Source organism: Entelurus aequoreus, linkage group LG15, assembly GCF_033978785.1.
Source record: "Entelurus aequoreus isolate RoL-2023_Sb linkage group LG15, RoL_Eaeq_v1.1, whole genome shotgun sequence".
NCBI lineage: Eukaryota > Metazoa > Chordata > Actinopteri > Syngnathiformes > Syngnathidae > Entelurus > Entelurus aequoreus.
Window position 1 is genome coordinate 32,315,923 of NC_084745.1, and position 17,336 is coordinate 32,333,258.

The 17,336-nt window shown below is 39.3% G+C and overlaps 1 protein-coding gene across 1 annotated transcript in view; it reads left to right on the forward strand.

The window, feature by feature from the left end:
- Positions 1 to 12,570, forward strand: part of ofcc1 (orofacial cleft 1 candidate 1) — a 261,434-nt gene extending 248,864 nt beyond the window's left edge. The window contains exons 23-24 of the mRNA XM_062021233.1: positions 11,678 to 11,801; positions 11,953 to 12,570. Coding sequence (XP_061877217.1) covers positions 11,678 to 11,801; positions 11,953 to 12,023 — 195 coding nt within the window. The 3' untranslated portion in view covers positions 12,024 to 12,570. The remainder of the gene's footprint in view (positions 1 to 11,677; positions 11,802 to 11,952) is intronic.
- The last annotated feature ends 4,766 nt before the right edge of the window (positions 12,571 to 17,336 follow it).

Genomic DNA, 17,336 nt, shown 5'->3' on the forward strand with positions numbered 1-17,336 from the left:
AAAAAAAAAAAACACTTTTCACTTGAAATTTCTGCTGTGTTGTCTCTCTTTTCTGGGGGAATCACTTTGAGAGAGAGTGTGTCGTTTATCCACACGCTGCGGTTTTGTTCTGATGTTCGATGCTTTTTGAATTTGAATGCACTCTGTGCTCAAAAGTATAGAGACAAAGTACCGGGATGACCACACTTGGAGCTTACAAGTAACAAAAAACATGGCCAACCATCGCAAACTGCAATCCAGACCTGATCTTTAACACCAGTTACTTATTGTTAAAGTTAAAGTACCAATGATTGTCACACACACACACACACTAGAAGTGGTGAAATTATCCTCTGCATTTGACCCATCACCCTTGATCACCCCCTGGGAGGTGAGGGGGGAGCAGTGAGCAGCAGTGGTGGCCGCGCCCGGGAATCATTTTGGTGATTTTAACCCCCAATTCTAACCCTTGATGCTGAGTGCCAAGAAGGGAGGTAATGGATCCCATTTTTATAGTCTTTGGTATGATTTGGCCAGGGTTTGAACTCACAACCTACTGATCTCAGGGCGGACACTCTAACCACAAGCTATATACATTACAGCAGTGGTTATAAAAAACAAGTCAGAAAACACTTGGTTCTCCAAGTACCACCACAATGAACAACAATAAAATACAGCATTGTAGTAGGCCTGAACTAAATATTTAATAAAAAACAAGGAGGTGATTTTATTTTGCAAGTATATTCTAACATTACACACCACTTGAACAGTCACACTGTGTTTGAATGGAAGAAAATAAAACTGTTATATCACAATATTTGATTAGAGGATTTTTTGATGTACCACTAGATAGAGCCCGCGTACCACTAGTGCGGGGGAAAGCAACCCGCGGCTCTCGTTTCGGCTCTTTAGCGCCGCCCTAGTGGCTCCCTGGACCTCTTTCAGAGATGTGTACAAATGGAAAAAGATGAAGAAAAAAAAAGTTTTTGTTTTCACATATATTCTGTAGGAGGACAAACATGACACAACCCTTCCTAATTTTTAGAAACCCCACTGTTTGTGTTAAACATGCTTCACTGATGAGAGTATTTGGCAAGCACCGTTTTGTCCTACTAATTTCAGCGATCCTTGAACTCATCGTAGTTTGTTTACATGTACAAATTTCTCCGATGCTGCCACAGAAACACTTGTTTTATGCCACTCCTTCTTTGTCTCATTTTGTCCACCAAACGTTATATGCTGTATGTGAATGCACAAAGGTGAACTTTGTTGATTTTATTGACTTGTTGTAGTGATAATCAGGCATATTTGGTCACTGCATGACTGCAAGCTAATTGATGCTAACATGCTATTTAGGCTAGCTCTATGTACATATTGCATCATTATGCCTCGTGTGTAGGTATATTTGAGCTAATTTAATTTCCTTTACTTATATCCTCTGTGTAATTGCTTTATATTTGCATGTTTGATGACACATTATCTGTATGTAATATTGGCTTCATTTCTGATAGTTGTTTGTGTGCCATGTTGTTCCAGACCACAGCAAACGTTACCCATTGTACTAATGTTTTCCAATGTTGTAAAAATGTGTAGAATAATTATTAAAATACAACATTTCTGTCAATGAAGATTTGCATCAGCCTTTGATAGTAGGCTAATATAGCTAATATAGACAATTACATCATGTGTTGTCTTCATTACAACACTTATATAAGGCTTTTAATTTTTCGCGGCTCTGGACAGATTCGTTTTTGTATTTTTGGTTCAATATGGCACTTTCAACATTTTGGGTTGCCGACCCCTGCACTGGTGGTACCTGTACCTCAGTTTGCGAATCACTGCGTTACAGCAATACATATCCTCCTGTGAACCAGTGTCCACCGCAGTGGACATTTGTTTTGGTCTATTTCTTTTTTTTTCTTTTTTAAACACAACAACAACATACTGTTATGCAATAAATAAATAAATAACATGAATGAACTGTCCACTAGAGTATGTTTGTTGTTGATCTATTTCTATCTGGACCAAAAAAAACTCTATGTAAAACATGCAATTACCTGTAAATCTTACAAAGTAACTGCAGTAGACATTTTTTGGTCTATTTCTTTCTAAAAAAAACTAACATGTGCTGCAAAAAACTAAAAAAATAAAATTCTAAATGTGTAATTCTGACGAGAGAAATAAATGGTCTATAGTCTCTGTCCGATAAGCATGGCCAACAATCGCAATCAAGAAGTATTTTCTTTTTTTGCAATGTTGAACTAATCACCAACTTCCCAAAAACCTTACAATAAGTGTACGTATCTTCCTAAGAACCAGTATTAACTGCATTGAACATTTGTTTTCGGTCTATTTTTCTGTGTAAAGAAAACAAAATATTGTTTAGCAAAAATAAATCAATAAATAAAAATTCTTAAACAATTCTGACCAAAAAATTTGACTAAACACTCACGTCCGCTGTAGTAGATATGTATTTGTGTTTTATTTCTTTTTGGTTAAAACAAACAAACAAAAAAAACAAAATGCAAGAACTAAATCAGAAATTTTTAATTTGATGAAAAATAGACCAAAAACAAATGTACACTGCAGTGGATGCTAGTTCTCAGGAGGATATAGAAGTATGTTTCTATGCAGAAGCAGTTGTCTTAAATTTGGTTGAATTTGCGTAAAATGATGTGGAGAGACTGATAAGGCAAAAGTGTTAATCAACGGTACCGATCTGATACTTTGTGCAAATATACCTAATGTGTCTGGTAAAATTTAAAAAGCAGTTTATTTTAAGTGTTGCTGCTTTGTCACTTTAGTCATAATTTTTGCGCTGAAGAAACTTCTCCTTGACTTTAACTTTAGACTTCCTCTTTTTTTTTTGAGATTGTCATTACTGCTACGAGTGGTGGAAAAGTGTATTACAACTGACTACCGCTGCGACCCATACAGACACACGACTGAGAAACAGATATTTTTTGGCGGCCCTCTAAAGCAGTGTTTTTCAACTACTGTGCTGCCGTGAGATACAGTCTGGTGTGCCGTGGGAGATTATGTAATTTCACCTATTTGGGTTAAAAATCGGTGCTGTCTAGAGCTCGGCAGAGTAACCGTGTAATACTCTTCCATATCAGTAGGTGGCAGCAGGGAGCTAATTGCTTTGTAGATGTCGGAAACACACCGTGTGAGACGATGATGGTTTGTCGTGATCACAATATGCAGACCACAGCGGGAGGCAGAATGCAGGTAAAAAGGTATCTAATGCTTAAACCAAAAATAAATAAATGGCGAGTGCCCCTAAGAAAAGGCATTTGAGTTTAGGGAAGGCTATGCAGAACGAAACTAAAACCGAACTGGCTACAAAGTGAACAAAATCAGAATGCTGGACAACAGCAAAGACTTACTGTGGAGCAAAGACGGCGTCCACAAAGTACATCCGAACATGACATGACAATCAACAATGTCCCCACAAATAAGGATAGCAACAACTTAAATATTCTTGATCGCTAAAACAAAGCAGATGCGGGGAACAGCGTTTAAGGAAGACATGAAACTGCTACAGGAAAATACCAACAAAACAGGAAAAGCCACCAAAATAGGAGCGCAAGACAAGAACTAAAACACTACACACAGGAAAACAGCAAAAAACTCAAAATAAGTCACGGCGTGATGTGACAGGTCGTTACAGTACACCTACTTTGAGACAATATAGTGATGCATGGTTGGTTATGGTTTGAATGCACAACCAACAATTGCGAGAACGACTTCTTATTGTCAACTGAGTTTAGTTTTTTAATGATTTCTGCTGGTGGTGTGCCTCCAAATTTTTTCAACGCAACAAATGTGCCTCGGCTCAAAAAAGGTTGAAAAACACTGCTCTAAGGAGCCTTATGATTAAGAAACACTCAATTATTTAGTTACTTTACGCTGTGTTTCTGTATACATTATCTCAAATAACTAAATGATCAAAAGTATTGTCATTTTGATTTGAGAATCAATACTAGAGCATACCGATGGTATCGATATTTCAGTATCGATCTGCACACCACTACCCTGCCTCTGAGAACTAGCGGCCATATTTTTGTCCGAAATTGTTGTAACTCTGACACAATAAATATGCCATAAACAAAGTTATTGGGACTAAAAAATGACTTCCCAAAGAAATTGCAGAAGTAGGACAAATTCATTACAGACCCTTATGTCTTGGCTCGCCACGACCCAGCCGACAGTCCATTTGGGGTCTTCACTGCACCCATATTGACCTCATTTGACATGCAAGAGTATATGAAGGAGGTTAACCTTTTTGAAAACACCTCTCAGCAATATTAAATGACAAAACCGCATCAATTCTCCCTCCCGCCACTCTTTTTTGTAATTACTCAGCCCGCACCGTTTTGATTGCCGCTCTGGAGCTGGAGGAGCCACGCTTCATTTGCCGTGAGGTCAGAGTCAGCCCTCAGAAATGTGAATCTGATTTGGAAAGGAAGGGTGTGTGAGTGTGTGTGTGTGTGTGTGTGTGTGTGTGTGTGTGTGTGTGTGTGTGTGTGGCTACAAGACAGAGGAGAACGTCCTTGGCTATGTGCTGTATGTTGCATGAGGAGATTAATGCCTCCCTGGCAGCCATATCTGCTTAGCAGGAGGACTTCTCCAAAGTACTCCGCATGTAATTATCTGGCAAGTTAGTGCAAGTTTTAGATAAAGAAACACTCGGCGGAACATTTTTCAAGTTGGCCGCTCTATCTCGTCAAATGTGCAACTTTTTGAAAAAGCACCCACCGACATTTTTTACATGGACGTGTACGAAAAGGGTTTGGCATTTACCTCCGCCAAGGAGGTTCGACCAAACTTTGTGGAGGGACGGACCAAGGACGGACCCGCTGGTTTTTACGGGGATGCATTAAAATTGATTAGACATGAATGTTGAATGACAAAATTCAGTCAGGTGCAGGCGCTGGGTAGCTAAAATGGTGTTCAATTTGGGCACGATTGTATTAGGATTCTGTGGCCTCGGCGAAGTACTTTGGGTTGTGGGGCAATGACCTAGGACGGGGGTCGGCAACCCGCGGCTCTTTAGCGGCGGCCTAGTGGGTCTCTGGTAACCTGACTCTCGCCAGATCCTTGTAGTTCGCTGAGCTCCACACAAGGATCTGGGCTCGAGGGCAATGCAAACTCCTTCAAGATAGCAAAAAATAATGAACCAATCAGGATCGCCGGGCGGGATTTCATAGATGTGACGTAGCGCCGAAGCGACTGATTCAAACAACAATGGCGGCACGCAGCGAGGAGTCGTGTGCTGACATTGATTCTGCTATTGCAACTGTTTTGTCGGATCTATCGAATATTAATTATTTAAAAGATAAACAGAGAACTTTTCGCTCTGTCGTTATCCAATATGTCCGCTGTTCTGTTTTGGATTTCCCAGCGTCGCTGTCATCAGCGTCACGGGTTGATTTGGATGTGAGTGGTTGAAGTCATCATTGGTGGTCACTCGAAACGAGTATGACGATCCTCCTGGTAGGGGTGTATCCCTTTACAGAGGATGCCAGTGCGGGACTTTGTTTAACGTGGGGAGACTGGTGCACAGACAGTCACCACACGATCCTTGACAGATCCGGGTCAGGGTCCAGTGGCATGGAGTCCAAGACGACTGGGGACCCTTTTCTGCTGCAGCCTTCATCCGCCATCCCAGCCGTTGTGAGGCTCCATAGGGTTAGCAGTCATCCTCCGCCTGTTCCACCATTGAGGTCTTGGGTTGTTATTTCCCCATAACTGGGCCCACATGGATGTGGGGGTGCCTTATTCCCCCATCACAGCCGTTGTGGTCGTTCTTACATTTACCGTCTTCCGCCTGCTCCGCCGTTGAGGTCTTCACCGTATCCCTGGCTAGAGGGCAGTCAGGTACTTGGCCTTTGCCAAGGGCCACCTGGGGTAAAAGTAGTAAAGGGGTTAACCTCCCAGTGCCCCAAGACCCTTTAGAGGAGCCTCCACCGCCGGATGCACTTTAACGTCATGCCCAAGACACGTGGTTGAAGTAACATGTCATTCAAGATAACGGACAAGTGGTTTATCCAATCACATACAATGATTTTTTTTACAAGGCCCCGCCTTCTGAAATACATCAATATTATGTCAGACCCACTCGACATCCATTGCTTTCGGTCTCCCCTAGAGGGGGGGTTACCCACATATGCGGTCCTCTCCAAGGTTTCTCATAGTCATTCACATTGACGTCCCACTGGGGTGAGTTTTCCTTGCCCGTATGTGGGCTCTGTACCGAGGATGTTGTTGTGGCTTGTACAGCCCTTTGAGACACTTGTGATTTAGGGCTATATAAATAAACATTGATTGATTGATTGATATTGAGAAGTCCCAGATCCTTGTGTGGAGCTCAGTGAACTACAAGGATCTGGCGAGAGTCAGGTTAGGTCTCTGGAGCTTTTTCAAAAATGTATGAAAAATGGAAAAAGATGAGGGAAATAATATATTTTTTGTTTTAATATGATTTCTCTCGGAGGACAAACATGACCCAAACCTCCCTAATTGTTAGAAATCGCACTGTTTATATTAAACACGCTTCAGTGATTAGAGACTATTTGGCGAGCGCCGTTTTGTCCTACTAATTTTGGCGGTCTTTGAACTCACCGTAGTTGGTTTACATGTACAACTTTTTCCGACTTTCTAAGACGTGTTTTATGCCACTCCTTTTTTTTGTCTTATTTTGTCCACCAAACTTTCAATGCTGTGCGTGAAGGCACACAGTTGAGCTTTGTTGATGTTTTTGACTTGTGTGGAGTGCTAATCAGGCATATTTGGTCTTTGCATGACTGCAAGCTATTCGATGCTAACATGCTATTTAGGCTAGCTGTATGTACATATTGCATCATTATGCCTCGTGTGTAGGTATATTTGAGCTCATTTCATTTCCTTTAAGTCCTCTTAATTCAATTTATATTTGCATGTCTCATGACATATTATATGTATTTAACAATGGCCACATTTCTGATCGTTATTTGTGGGCCGTTATAGACCACAGCAAATGTTACCCAGCTTGCAAAGTTTGTAATAAATCCATTAGAAGAAGATAGCCTGACGTTTCCTTTAACTTGGACACACACATCTATACCTTTGGCATTTTCATGCCAGTAATTTCCAGGAATTATCTCAACCTCTGAGAAGCCTTCATTTACTTCATATACTAATGATATCGAATGTTGTAAAAATGTGTGGAATAAATATTACATTTCAACATTTCTGTCAACAAAGATTTGCATCAGCCTGCAACACATAGTCATTTTGATAGTAGGCTAATATAGCTAATATAGACACTTACTTCATGTGTTGTCTTCATTCTAACACTTATACAAGGCTTTTAATTTTTTGCGGCTCCAGACAGATTTTTATTTTTTTTTAATTTTCGGTCCAATATGGCTCTTTCAAAATTTTGGGTTGCCGACCCCTGACCTAGGAAGACAAGGCACTTTTAGACATTTAGGCGTATGTCAGAGTTGGGTATCTCTTGCAAAAATATACAGATTGGATCAGCAGCCAAGGGAAAGTCATTCTATTTTTGTGGATCCATGTAAAAATGCACGTCCATGATTTTCAATTGTCACTTGTCACGTTTATATGGCAGGGCGTTTTTAGACATTTTCTGTAATTCATGGATATGTAATCAAAATCCACAGCAAAACATACAGAATGGACCTTAATTTGTTTAAAAGTGCACATCCAAGACACCGGTGTATTTACTTTTGTTAACATTCCAAGTCAGGCATTTTTAGACATTTTCTTTACTTCAGGGATAGTTTGAAAGTTAGTATCTTAGGCACACATATACAAAATATATATATATATATATATATATATATATATATATATATATATATATATATATATATATATATATATATATATATATATATATACATATATTATTTTTGACTAATGTCAAAATTCTTATTCTTGATTTTGAATGGACACTTTCAACATTTTTTGGTGGGGTTGTTTTAGACATTTTCTTTAATTCAAGGATATGTAGGCAAAAAAAATATTTAAAAAATGCAATGGCCCATTGATTGATTTGATTCATATAAAGATGCACTTCCATTACATTATGTTGATTGTACTTTAGTAAACATTCTAAGTATGGCATTTTGGACATTTCCTAAATTCAGGGATAGGTAACAGGTCCCTGGCAAAAAAAATAAAAAAAAATAAAAAAATGAAGAACAAAACAAAATAAAAAGTTATTATATTATTGTTAACCAATATAAAAATGCATATTCATGGTCATTTTCAACATTGTGTGGTGGGCTTTTTTTTAAACTTTTTTTTTTTGTATTTACAAAACCCAAAACCAGTGAAGTTGGCACATTCTGTAAATTGTAAATAAAAACATAATACAATGATTTGCAAATTGTTTTCAACTTATATTCAATTGAATAGACTGCAAAGACAAAATATTTAATGTTCGAACTGAGAAACGTATTTTTTATTTTTTTCAAATAATCATTAACTTAGAATTTAATGCAGCAACACATTGCAAAAAAGTTGGCACAGGGGCATTTTTACCACTGTGTTACATGGCCTTTCCTTTTAACAACACTCAGTAAACGTTTGGGAACTGAGGAGTCCACATTTTTAAGCTTTTCAGGTGGAATTCTTTCCCATTCTTGGGTCTCCGTTGTGGTATTTTACGTTTCATATTGCGCAACACATTTTCAATGGGAGACAGGTCTGGACTACAGGCAGGCCAGTCCAGTACCCGCACTCTTTTACTATGAAACCACGCTGTTGTAACACGTGGCTTGGCATTGTCTTGCTGAAATAAGCAGGGGCGTCCAAGATAACGTTGCTAGGATGACATTATATGTTGCTCCAAAACCTGTATGTACATTTCAGCATTAATGGTGCCTTCACAGATGTGTAAATTACCCATGCCTTGGGCACTAATACACCCCCATACCATCACAGATACTGGCTTTTGAACTTTGCGGCTACAACAATCCGGATGGTTCTTTTCTTCTTTGGTCCGGAGGACACTACGTCTGCAGTTTTCAAAAATAATTTGAAATGTGGACTCGTCAGATCACAGAACACTTTTCCACTTTGCATCAGTCCATCTTAGATTAGCTCGGGCCCAGCAAAGCGGGCTGCGTTTCTGGGTGTTGCTGATAAATGGCTTTCACTTTGCATTTTAGAGTTTTAACTTGCACTCACAGATGTAACGCCAAACTGTAGTTAATGACAGTGGTTTTCTGAAGTGTTCCTGAGCCCATTTGGTGATATCCTTTACACACTGATGTTGGTTTTTGAAGCAGTACCGCTTGGGGGATCAAAGGTCACAGGCATTCAATTTTGGTTGTCGGCCTTGCTGCTTACATTCAGTGATTTCTCCAGATTCTCTGAACCTTTTGATGATATTATGGACCGTAGATGGTGAAATCCCTAAATTCCTTACAATAGCTCGTTGAGAAATGTTGTTCTTAAACTGTTCAGGTGAGGAAAATAAATATATTCCGTCTAAGCCTGGGCCCCTGGAGAGAGGGTCCAGACTGAGGCCAAGGGGAAAAAAACCTCATAGCCATAGCACACATAAACATGTGTGTAAGAGGGAAACATCAAAGAACACAAAGGACATTAGATACATTAAAAGAGCAGAGCTGATGCAAACAGCCAATTCTACACACAGCCACAAAAGTAAATCAACAAAACAAAAAAACAAAAATACACACTGTGGTGGCCTCTGCGGTGTTCCACGGCATCGTCTGCTGGGGTGGGGGCAGCATGGCCAGAGACAGGAGCGGACCCAACAAAGCAACCAAGAGAGCCGAATCTACCCTCGGCCGCCCATTAACTCTCGGCCAGTGTCCAGTCTGTATGGATGAGCGAGTATGAGTCTGAGGTGTCCGATACCTGCTCATTCAGCCTAATACACTAAAGATATATGTGTTATCACTTTAATTAACAGTCTGTAATAGGCATTATTTTTAGACATTTTCTGTAATTTAGGGAAATGTATTTTTGGCCTAAAAAATAAATAAAAATACAGTTTTGTTTGGATCCATTTAAAATACACATCAACATTTTTTAAATGTCACTTTATTGTAGAATAACGCATACGTATAATAACAGTATTTAAACATAGTGGTATGTAGGTGGTGGTGGTGCCGATCCAAGTCCTGATTGTTGGCCTGTTCTGCACAATACTGAGACCCACCAGGGAGGTCATAGTTAGGTTTTCGTTGTTTCCTTGTTAATGGGTCAGGTTAGCAAAAACTACCTAACCAATTTCATTGAAGGATGGATCATTACATTTGGTTTTTATTCATCTTCGCTATGTTACTTAGAGCAGTGTTTTTCAACCACTGTGCCGCGGCCGTGAGAAACAGTCTGGTGTGCCGTGGGAGATTATGTAATTTCACCTAATTGGGTTAAAAATATTTTTTGCACACCAGTAATTTTAATCCGCAAATAATGTGCCGTTGTTGAGTGTCTGTTCTGTCTAGAGCTCGGCAGACTCACCATGTTATTCACTTCCATATCAGTAGGTGGCAGCAGGTAGCTAATTGCTTTGCAGATGTCGGTAACATGTCATAATCACAATATGCAGACGACAGCGGGAGGCAGCGTGCAGGTAAAAAGGTATCTAATTCTCAAACCAAAAATAACAAAAGGCGAGCGCCGCTAAGAAAAGGCATTGACGCTTAAGCATGGCTATGCAAAACAAAACTAAAACTGAACTGGCTGCAAAGTAAACAAAACACAAAATGCTGGACGACAGCAAAGACTTACTGCGTGTGAAGCAGATGGCGTCCACAAAGTACATGGCATGACAATCAACAATGTCCTCACAAAGAAGGATAGCGTCCGCTCAACTTATATAGTCTTGATTGCGAAAACAAAGCAGGTGCGGAGAATAGCGCTCAAGGAACACACAATACCGCAACAGGAAAATACCAACAAAACAGGAAAAAACTACAAAATAGGAGCGCAAGACAAGAACTAAAACACTGCACACAGGAAAACATCAAAAAACTCAAAATAAGTCACGGCGTGATGTGACAGGTCGTGACACTTCCATCCATCCATCCATCTTCTTCCGCTTATCCGAGGTCGGGTCGCGGGGGCAGCAGCCTAAGCAAGGAAGCCCAGACTTCCCTCTCCCCAGCCACTTTGTCCAGCTCTTCCCGGGGGATCCCGAGGCATTCCCAGGCCAGCCGGGAGACATAGTCTTCCCAACGTGTCCTGGGTCTTCCCCGTGGACTTTGAGACAAGAGCTATAGTGATGCACGGTTGGTTATGGGTTGAATTCATATCCAGCAATTGCGAGAACGACTCTTTAACGTCAATAACGGCTACTGAGTTGAATTGTTTTATGATTTCTGCTTGTGGTGTGCCTCAGGATTTTTTTCAATGAAAAAAATGTGCCTGGGTTTAAAAAAGGTTGAAAAACACTGACTTACAAAGTTCATGCAAGGTCCTACAGTACACAAAGTAGGCCAAACTACAGTTGTGAGCGCTATTCCCCTTCTGGGACAAGACGTAGACACTGAAGTACATGACAGTACTACACATGTGCCTGCAGGAGAACAATGGTATTTGTATTTTCCCATGCCTGATACAAATGACTGCAGGCTTTCAAAGGAGCTGCTCAGTTCATTTCTCATATTATATCTGAGAGACTCTCACTGATTGTGTGCTTTCGCTCAAGGTGATTGGCAACCTGGACAGGTCGGACAACACAACCAGGACCATGTCCACCCCGGCTCAGAGGACGCACCGGGAGCGACCGGGCGTCCCCCGGCAGCTAAGAAAGCGAAAGAAGCTCTTCGGACGTGAGTGCTGTTAACGGAAATTTCAATTCCCACGAGAAAATACTGCGCAATAAGACACCATTGACTCTTCTCAAACATGTGTCCCTCCTATGTGTGCAAACATTTGTTTAACTAAACTTCACAGTTTTAATGGGTTGCTCCGTCCCCTCAGGGTGTGCTCGTGTCGAGCCGGTGGGAGGAAGCAGGTGTGACTCCGGTTTAGCCCAAGACCTCAACCAATGAGAATCCAGCACTGGGAGGTATGACTCCAAACTGGGAACAACTGTCGCTTTTTCCTGTATGCACATGATACTTCACAATATCAGCAATAAGGATGTAACAGTAACAGCTAAAATAGCAATACTGCCTTGCTATTAAGCGGGGTAATATCCTGACCGGCTTGATTTCTATTGAATACGTGTCTATAGCCCGTGCTTAGTGTAATAAAGTAGCACACAAATCAGACCATAATGGCCGCTTACTTACGCATATTGCTTCATTAAAGGTTGTGAGCTTATTAGCATGTGTCCTCGACGCCGGGCAAGGCTTTAAAGATTTTATAGATAGCTAATACTGAGCTTAATAACATGTCATTTCTATTAATGATGAGTCTCCTTTATGGGCGGACATTACACACTGTCTGCTGTTCTCGGGCACGAGGTGGAGTGTTTGCTACGATATGCTGTGATGCTTTTGATGACCTTTTTTAGTAAACCACATTAAAACTAGCAGTATTGTACTCTAATAATCTGAAGATTATTTATATGTTGTATTTTTAGGTGCAAATAATAATGGTTATGTACACTCTATTGCCAAAAGTAGTTGGCCACCTGTCTTGACTCACATATGAACTTGAAGTGCCATCCCATTCCTAACCCATAGGGTTCAATATGTGAAGTGAAGTGAATTATATTTATATAGCGCTTTTCTCTAGTGACTCAAAGCGCTTTACATAGTGAATATGATACGGGTCCCCCTTTTGCAGCTATTTTAGCTTCAAGTCTTCTGGGAAGGCTGTCCACAAGGTTGCGGACTGTGTTTATAGGAATTTTCCACCATTCTTCCAAAAGCGCATTGGTGAGGTCACACACTGATGTTGGTCGAGAAGGCCTGGCTCTCAGTCACCGTTCTAATTCATCTCAAAGGTGTTATATCGGGTTTAGGTCAGGACTCTGTGCAGGCCAGTCAAGTTCATCCACACCAGACTCTGTCATCCATGTCTTTATGGACCTTGCTTTGCGCACTGGTGCACAGTCATGTTGAAAGAGGAAGGGGCCCACTCCGAACTGTTCCCACAAGGTTGGTAGCATGGAATTGTCCAAAATGTTTTTGTATCCTGGAGCATTTAAAGTTCCTTTCACTGGAACTAAGGGGCCAATCCCAACTCCTGGAGCGGGCCCCTTCCTCTTCCAACATGACCGTGCACCAGTGCACAAAGCAAAGTCCATAAAGATATGGATGACTGGCCTGCACAGAGTCCTGATCTGAACCCGATAGAAAACCTTTGGGATGAATTAGAACAGAGACTGAGAGCCAGGCCTTCTCCACCAACATCAGTGTGTGACCTCACCAATGCGCTTTTGGAAGAATGGTGTAAGAAACTGCCTTTCTAAATGTGTCTACTGGGTGTCGCAATAGCAATTCCAGTGTAACCCACATGACACTGTTTTGGATTGGAAACTCTGGATTGGCTGCCGCTACTCCAATGACGGCACGGTGTGCACTCTGAACTCCGTTGTAAAAATGTATGTTTCTACTTTTGTTGTTTGTTCTATTTTATTTTATGCTTCAATCTACCATGTTCACATTAGTTACGTTTGTAGTCATGTTACCTTTAATTCGGTTATTATGGTGTCATTTTGACAATTGTTTTGATGATATTATAACTGTAATATTTAAATGATGATAAATTAGTGTGTTGTGGCAATTGTGGATGTCACCAATGTGGGTGGGAGTTTGAGGAAACACTTGGTTGCTTCTCCAAATGCGTCTTTAGTTTAACGGATTTGTTAATACACTTAGGAAAAAGTCTTAGTTCATTGCGTTCTTCATGGTGTCTTTGAAACTGCGACAATTTTTTCCTCAGAATTTTCAACTAACTTAAAATGTTTTGCCAAGAGGATTATTTGTCATGTGTACATTTTCAGATTGTGCTTGTTCTAGTTTTGGCCTAAGTAAGATAAAGAAAACAATTTAGAATTTGTCTGTATTTTAAAATTATTATGCCATGATTTGACCAGTACGGCCCGTGTTAGAATAGCTTTTTCCTCCCTGTGGCCACTGAGCTAAAATGAGTTTGACACCCCTGCTTTAAAGTTAATACAAATAAATTACAGCAGCGTTGCATCACCACTTTCAACACTGCCATTTATTCATTCATGCGCGTGTCCTTTATTTTTTAGCAATGTACAGGAAGTGCTAGGTTAAATAACACTGTTATGTGTCCATCTGCCTTTTGACACAAGCCAGAGCCAAAAGATAGGTAATGCTGGCCAATTAGAGATCACTCCATTAAGAGTGACAGTGCTACACCCCACAATTCAATCAGGGGCATAAAGAACATGAAGCAGAGACCTCGTGGAGATGACAGGACTTTACCTCCAAACTACAGTATGTTTTAGTAATTATTTTTACAAATGTCCAGATTTGCAATTTTTTAAAATCTTTTTGATTAAAGAGATGCATTTCGTGTAGGCCAGGGGTGTCAAACGTACGGCCCGCAAACAGGTTTTATCCGACCCGCGGGATGACTTTGCTAAGTATAAAAATGAGCCGACATTTTTTAATGAAAGAAACTGCTGTTCTAAATGTGTCCACTAGATGTCGCAGTAGCAATTATTTGTATCTTTGTAGATGATGCTACATATGTAAAAAAAAATAAACCACATGTTAGTGCACCAGTCGAGGAAAATGAGCGAAGTACATACATAACATCCTGTAATTTGATTTTGGTATTAATTTTTTTATCTTGATAGATTGAAAATGAACACCAATGAGTTGACTGATAGACATTATTACATAATTTATTCAGAAAGCATAAATAACGACAAATAAAGATAGCATACTATTAACCGCAACATGTAAGTGTAAAAAACAACAACAACATTATGATTTGTACATTTTCAGAATATGCCTCTTCTATTTTTAAACAAAGAAAACAATCTGAAGTTGTCTTCATTTTTAAGTTATCGTGTCATGATTTTACCAGTCCGGCCCACTCGGGAGTAGATTTTTCCCCATGTGGCCCCCGATCTAAAATGAGTTTGACACCCCTGCACTAACATAAAGCCCTTGTTTACTATCTCTGATTCTGTTGTGGGTCAAGCGCTGTGCCTCTCCAAAACACTAGGAGGCGATTGTGGTCATTTCAGCTTGTTTTGCTATGCGGGTAGAGGAAGAGAATACTTCATGCTAATCGCTAGTTGAAGCTAAAAATACTTAAATACTACTAAAATATACTAAAAATACTGTTACTGAATGTGATATATAATTAAAAGCGCTTTGGGTATCATTCCAGGTATAGCAAAGCACTACATAATCAAGCCATTAATTTCTGGACAATTTGCCAACATTGTAAATCAGTAAATTAACAAAATAAAACAATTATCCGTGTGTATTAAATGCAGACTTGTGTGCAAAATAAAGGGCAAAATAGCCAGACAAAAGCAAAAACTATTTTTTTTTTTCTTTCCAACGAGTTAATTTAATACAGGGACAGCACACACTGATGAACATTTCTGTAAATGTGTCAGTGTTAGCCATAGCACAAATTGTGTTATCTATTATAACTCTTAAAAAAATATTTTCCTGTACAATGCCAATGTCTACACCATCTATTTGTATTTGTGTTTGCGTATGTATCTTACTCTTTCCAAACAACATTATTTTGTTGTTGCTGAAATTCAAGGATAAGCTGTTTTTATCAATCCATATTTTTAGTTCATTCATTTCTACCGTAGTAGTAGTTTTCAGTACTTGCTGTATGATTTCCCATGAGCAGAATGCAGCCGCGTCATCTGCAGACAGTATTAACTTTCAGTGTTTTGTGGTTTTGCTGATGTCATTTATATCGAGGTTGAAACATTTTGGTTCCAGAACTGACCCCTGTGGTACACCACAAGATACATCCAATCACTCTAACCTTACGTATTGCTTCCTATTGATTAAGTAGCTTTTCACCCAGTTCAAAATGACACCGTTGATGCCGTATCATTCTAAATTGTCGATTGGGATATTGTGGGTGATTGTATAGAACGCTTTTGACGGATCCATAAATACTGCGTCTATTGCGTTGGCAATGTATTCAGTTGTTTAAGATAGTGCCATCAATAAGGAGGTATTTGGCTAGCCTACAGTAATTTATACTTGTTTATAAACTTGTATAATCTGTTGGTATACAATGCCAAAAATGTATATATATCATATTAATAACATGTTTTATACATAAATAAATGAATGAATACATACAATTAATACATACAAGATGTATAAAAAGTTAGCTTTTGGCTTGTATTTAAATCTCCCATATTTATTCTGAGTATGGAAATAATGTAAACATATGGATATATAATACATATTTAAGACACAATATCCTATTGGAGCGCAAATGTGATAGTTGATTATGTCTGTTAATTTTCAATATGATCCAAATAAAATTGATTCATGGATATTACATATTTGAACAACACAAAAAATATTTGTAAAAACAAACATAAGTGCACAGAAAAATATCAATTGTGTCACACTGGTATCAATTTGATACCGACACTGTAGAAAGAAAAAAAAACAACAGGATTTCAAAGCCTTTTTTCATAGTAAAATACTGTATTCAAATCTAACTGTTAAAAATTACAATATATTTGTATTTCAGAGCAATAACCTGTAATTAAACAGTAAAATACTGAAATATTATTTAATGTGAACATTTTACTGTAATTATTAGACAATGATTTGCTTTGAATTTTCCATGAAAACTTTACAGCGTATACTACCCAAGATATCGACACTATCCATATTCATAAGGCCCAGCCCTAGTAGAAGCGGTCGGTTCCAAAGGATAACATAACTTTTACACAGTTTTTTAATATTATTGTGCTTATATGTTGATGCTGTGTTCAGGCGTCATATCATGTGTTAAAAATGTCTTCTTGGAGAACAACCTGTTACTTATTAAACCGTTTTTTTTTATTTTATTGTCTCCAAATAAAAATAATATTGACTTATTTCAGCTTCTGGAGCTCAGCTTGTGTAAACAGTCCTCCTCCCTTCAGCTTTTCTTCTTCTCCTGTGAATTTAATGTTGTGACGCGCGGGGCCGCCATCCTCCACGGAGAATGGCGCATGCTTAGATGATGGAGTGGTCAAAGCGTATACGAGCAAGAAGGATCTGGTTTCCAATCAAATAAATTAGGCATGTTAATACCATTCTTAAAGTCAACATGGTCTAAAAAAAGGTGTTTTAAAAATGCAATAATTGAGAAGTGTTTGTAAAACGGAGTGGTACAAACAGGAGGGCTGCAGGTATTGAACAGGTTCAAATATTTGATTGTTGAGCTTT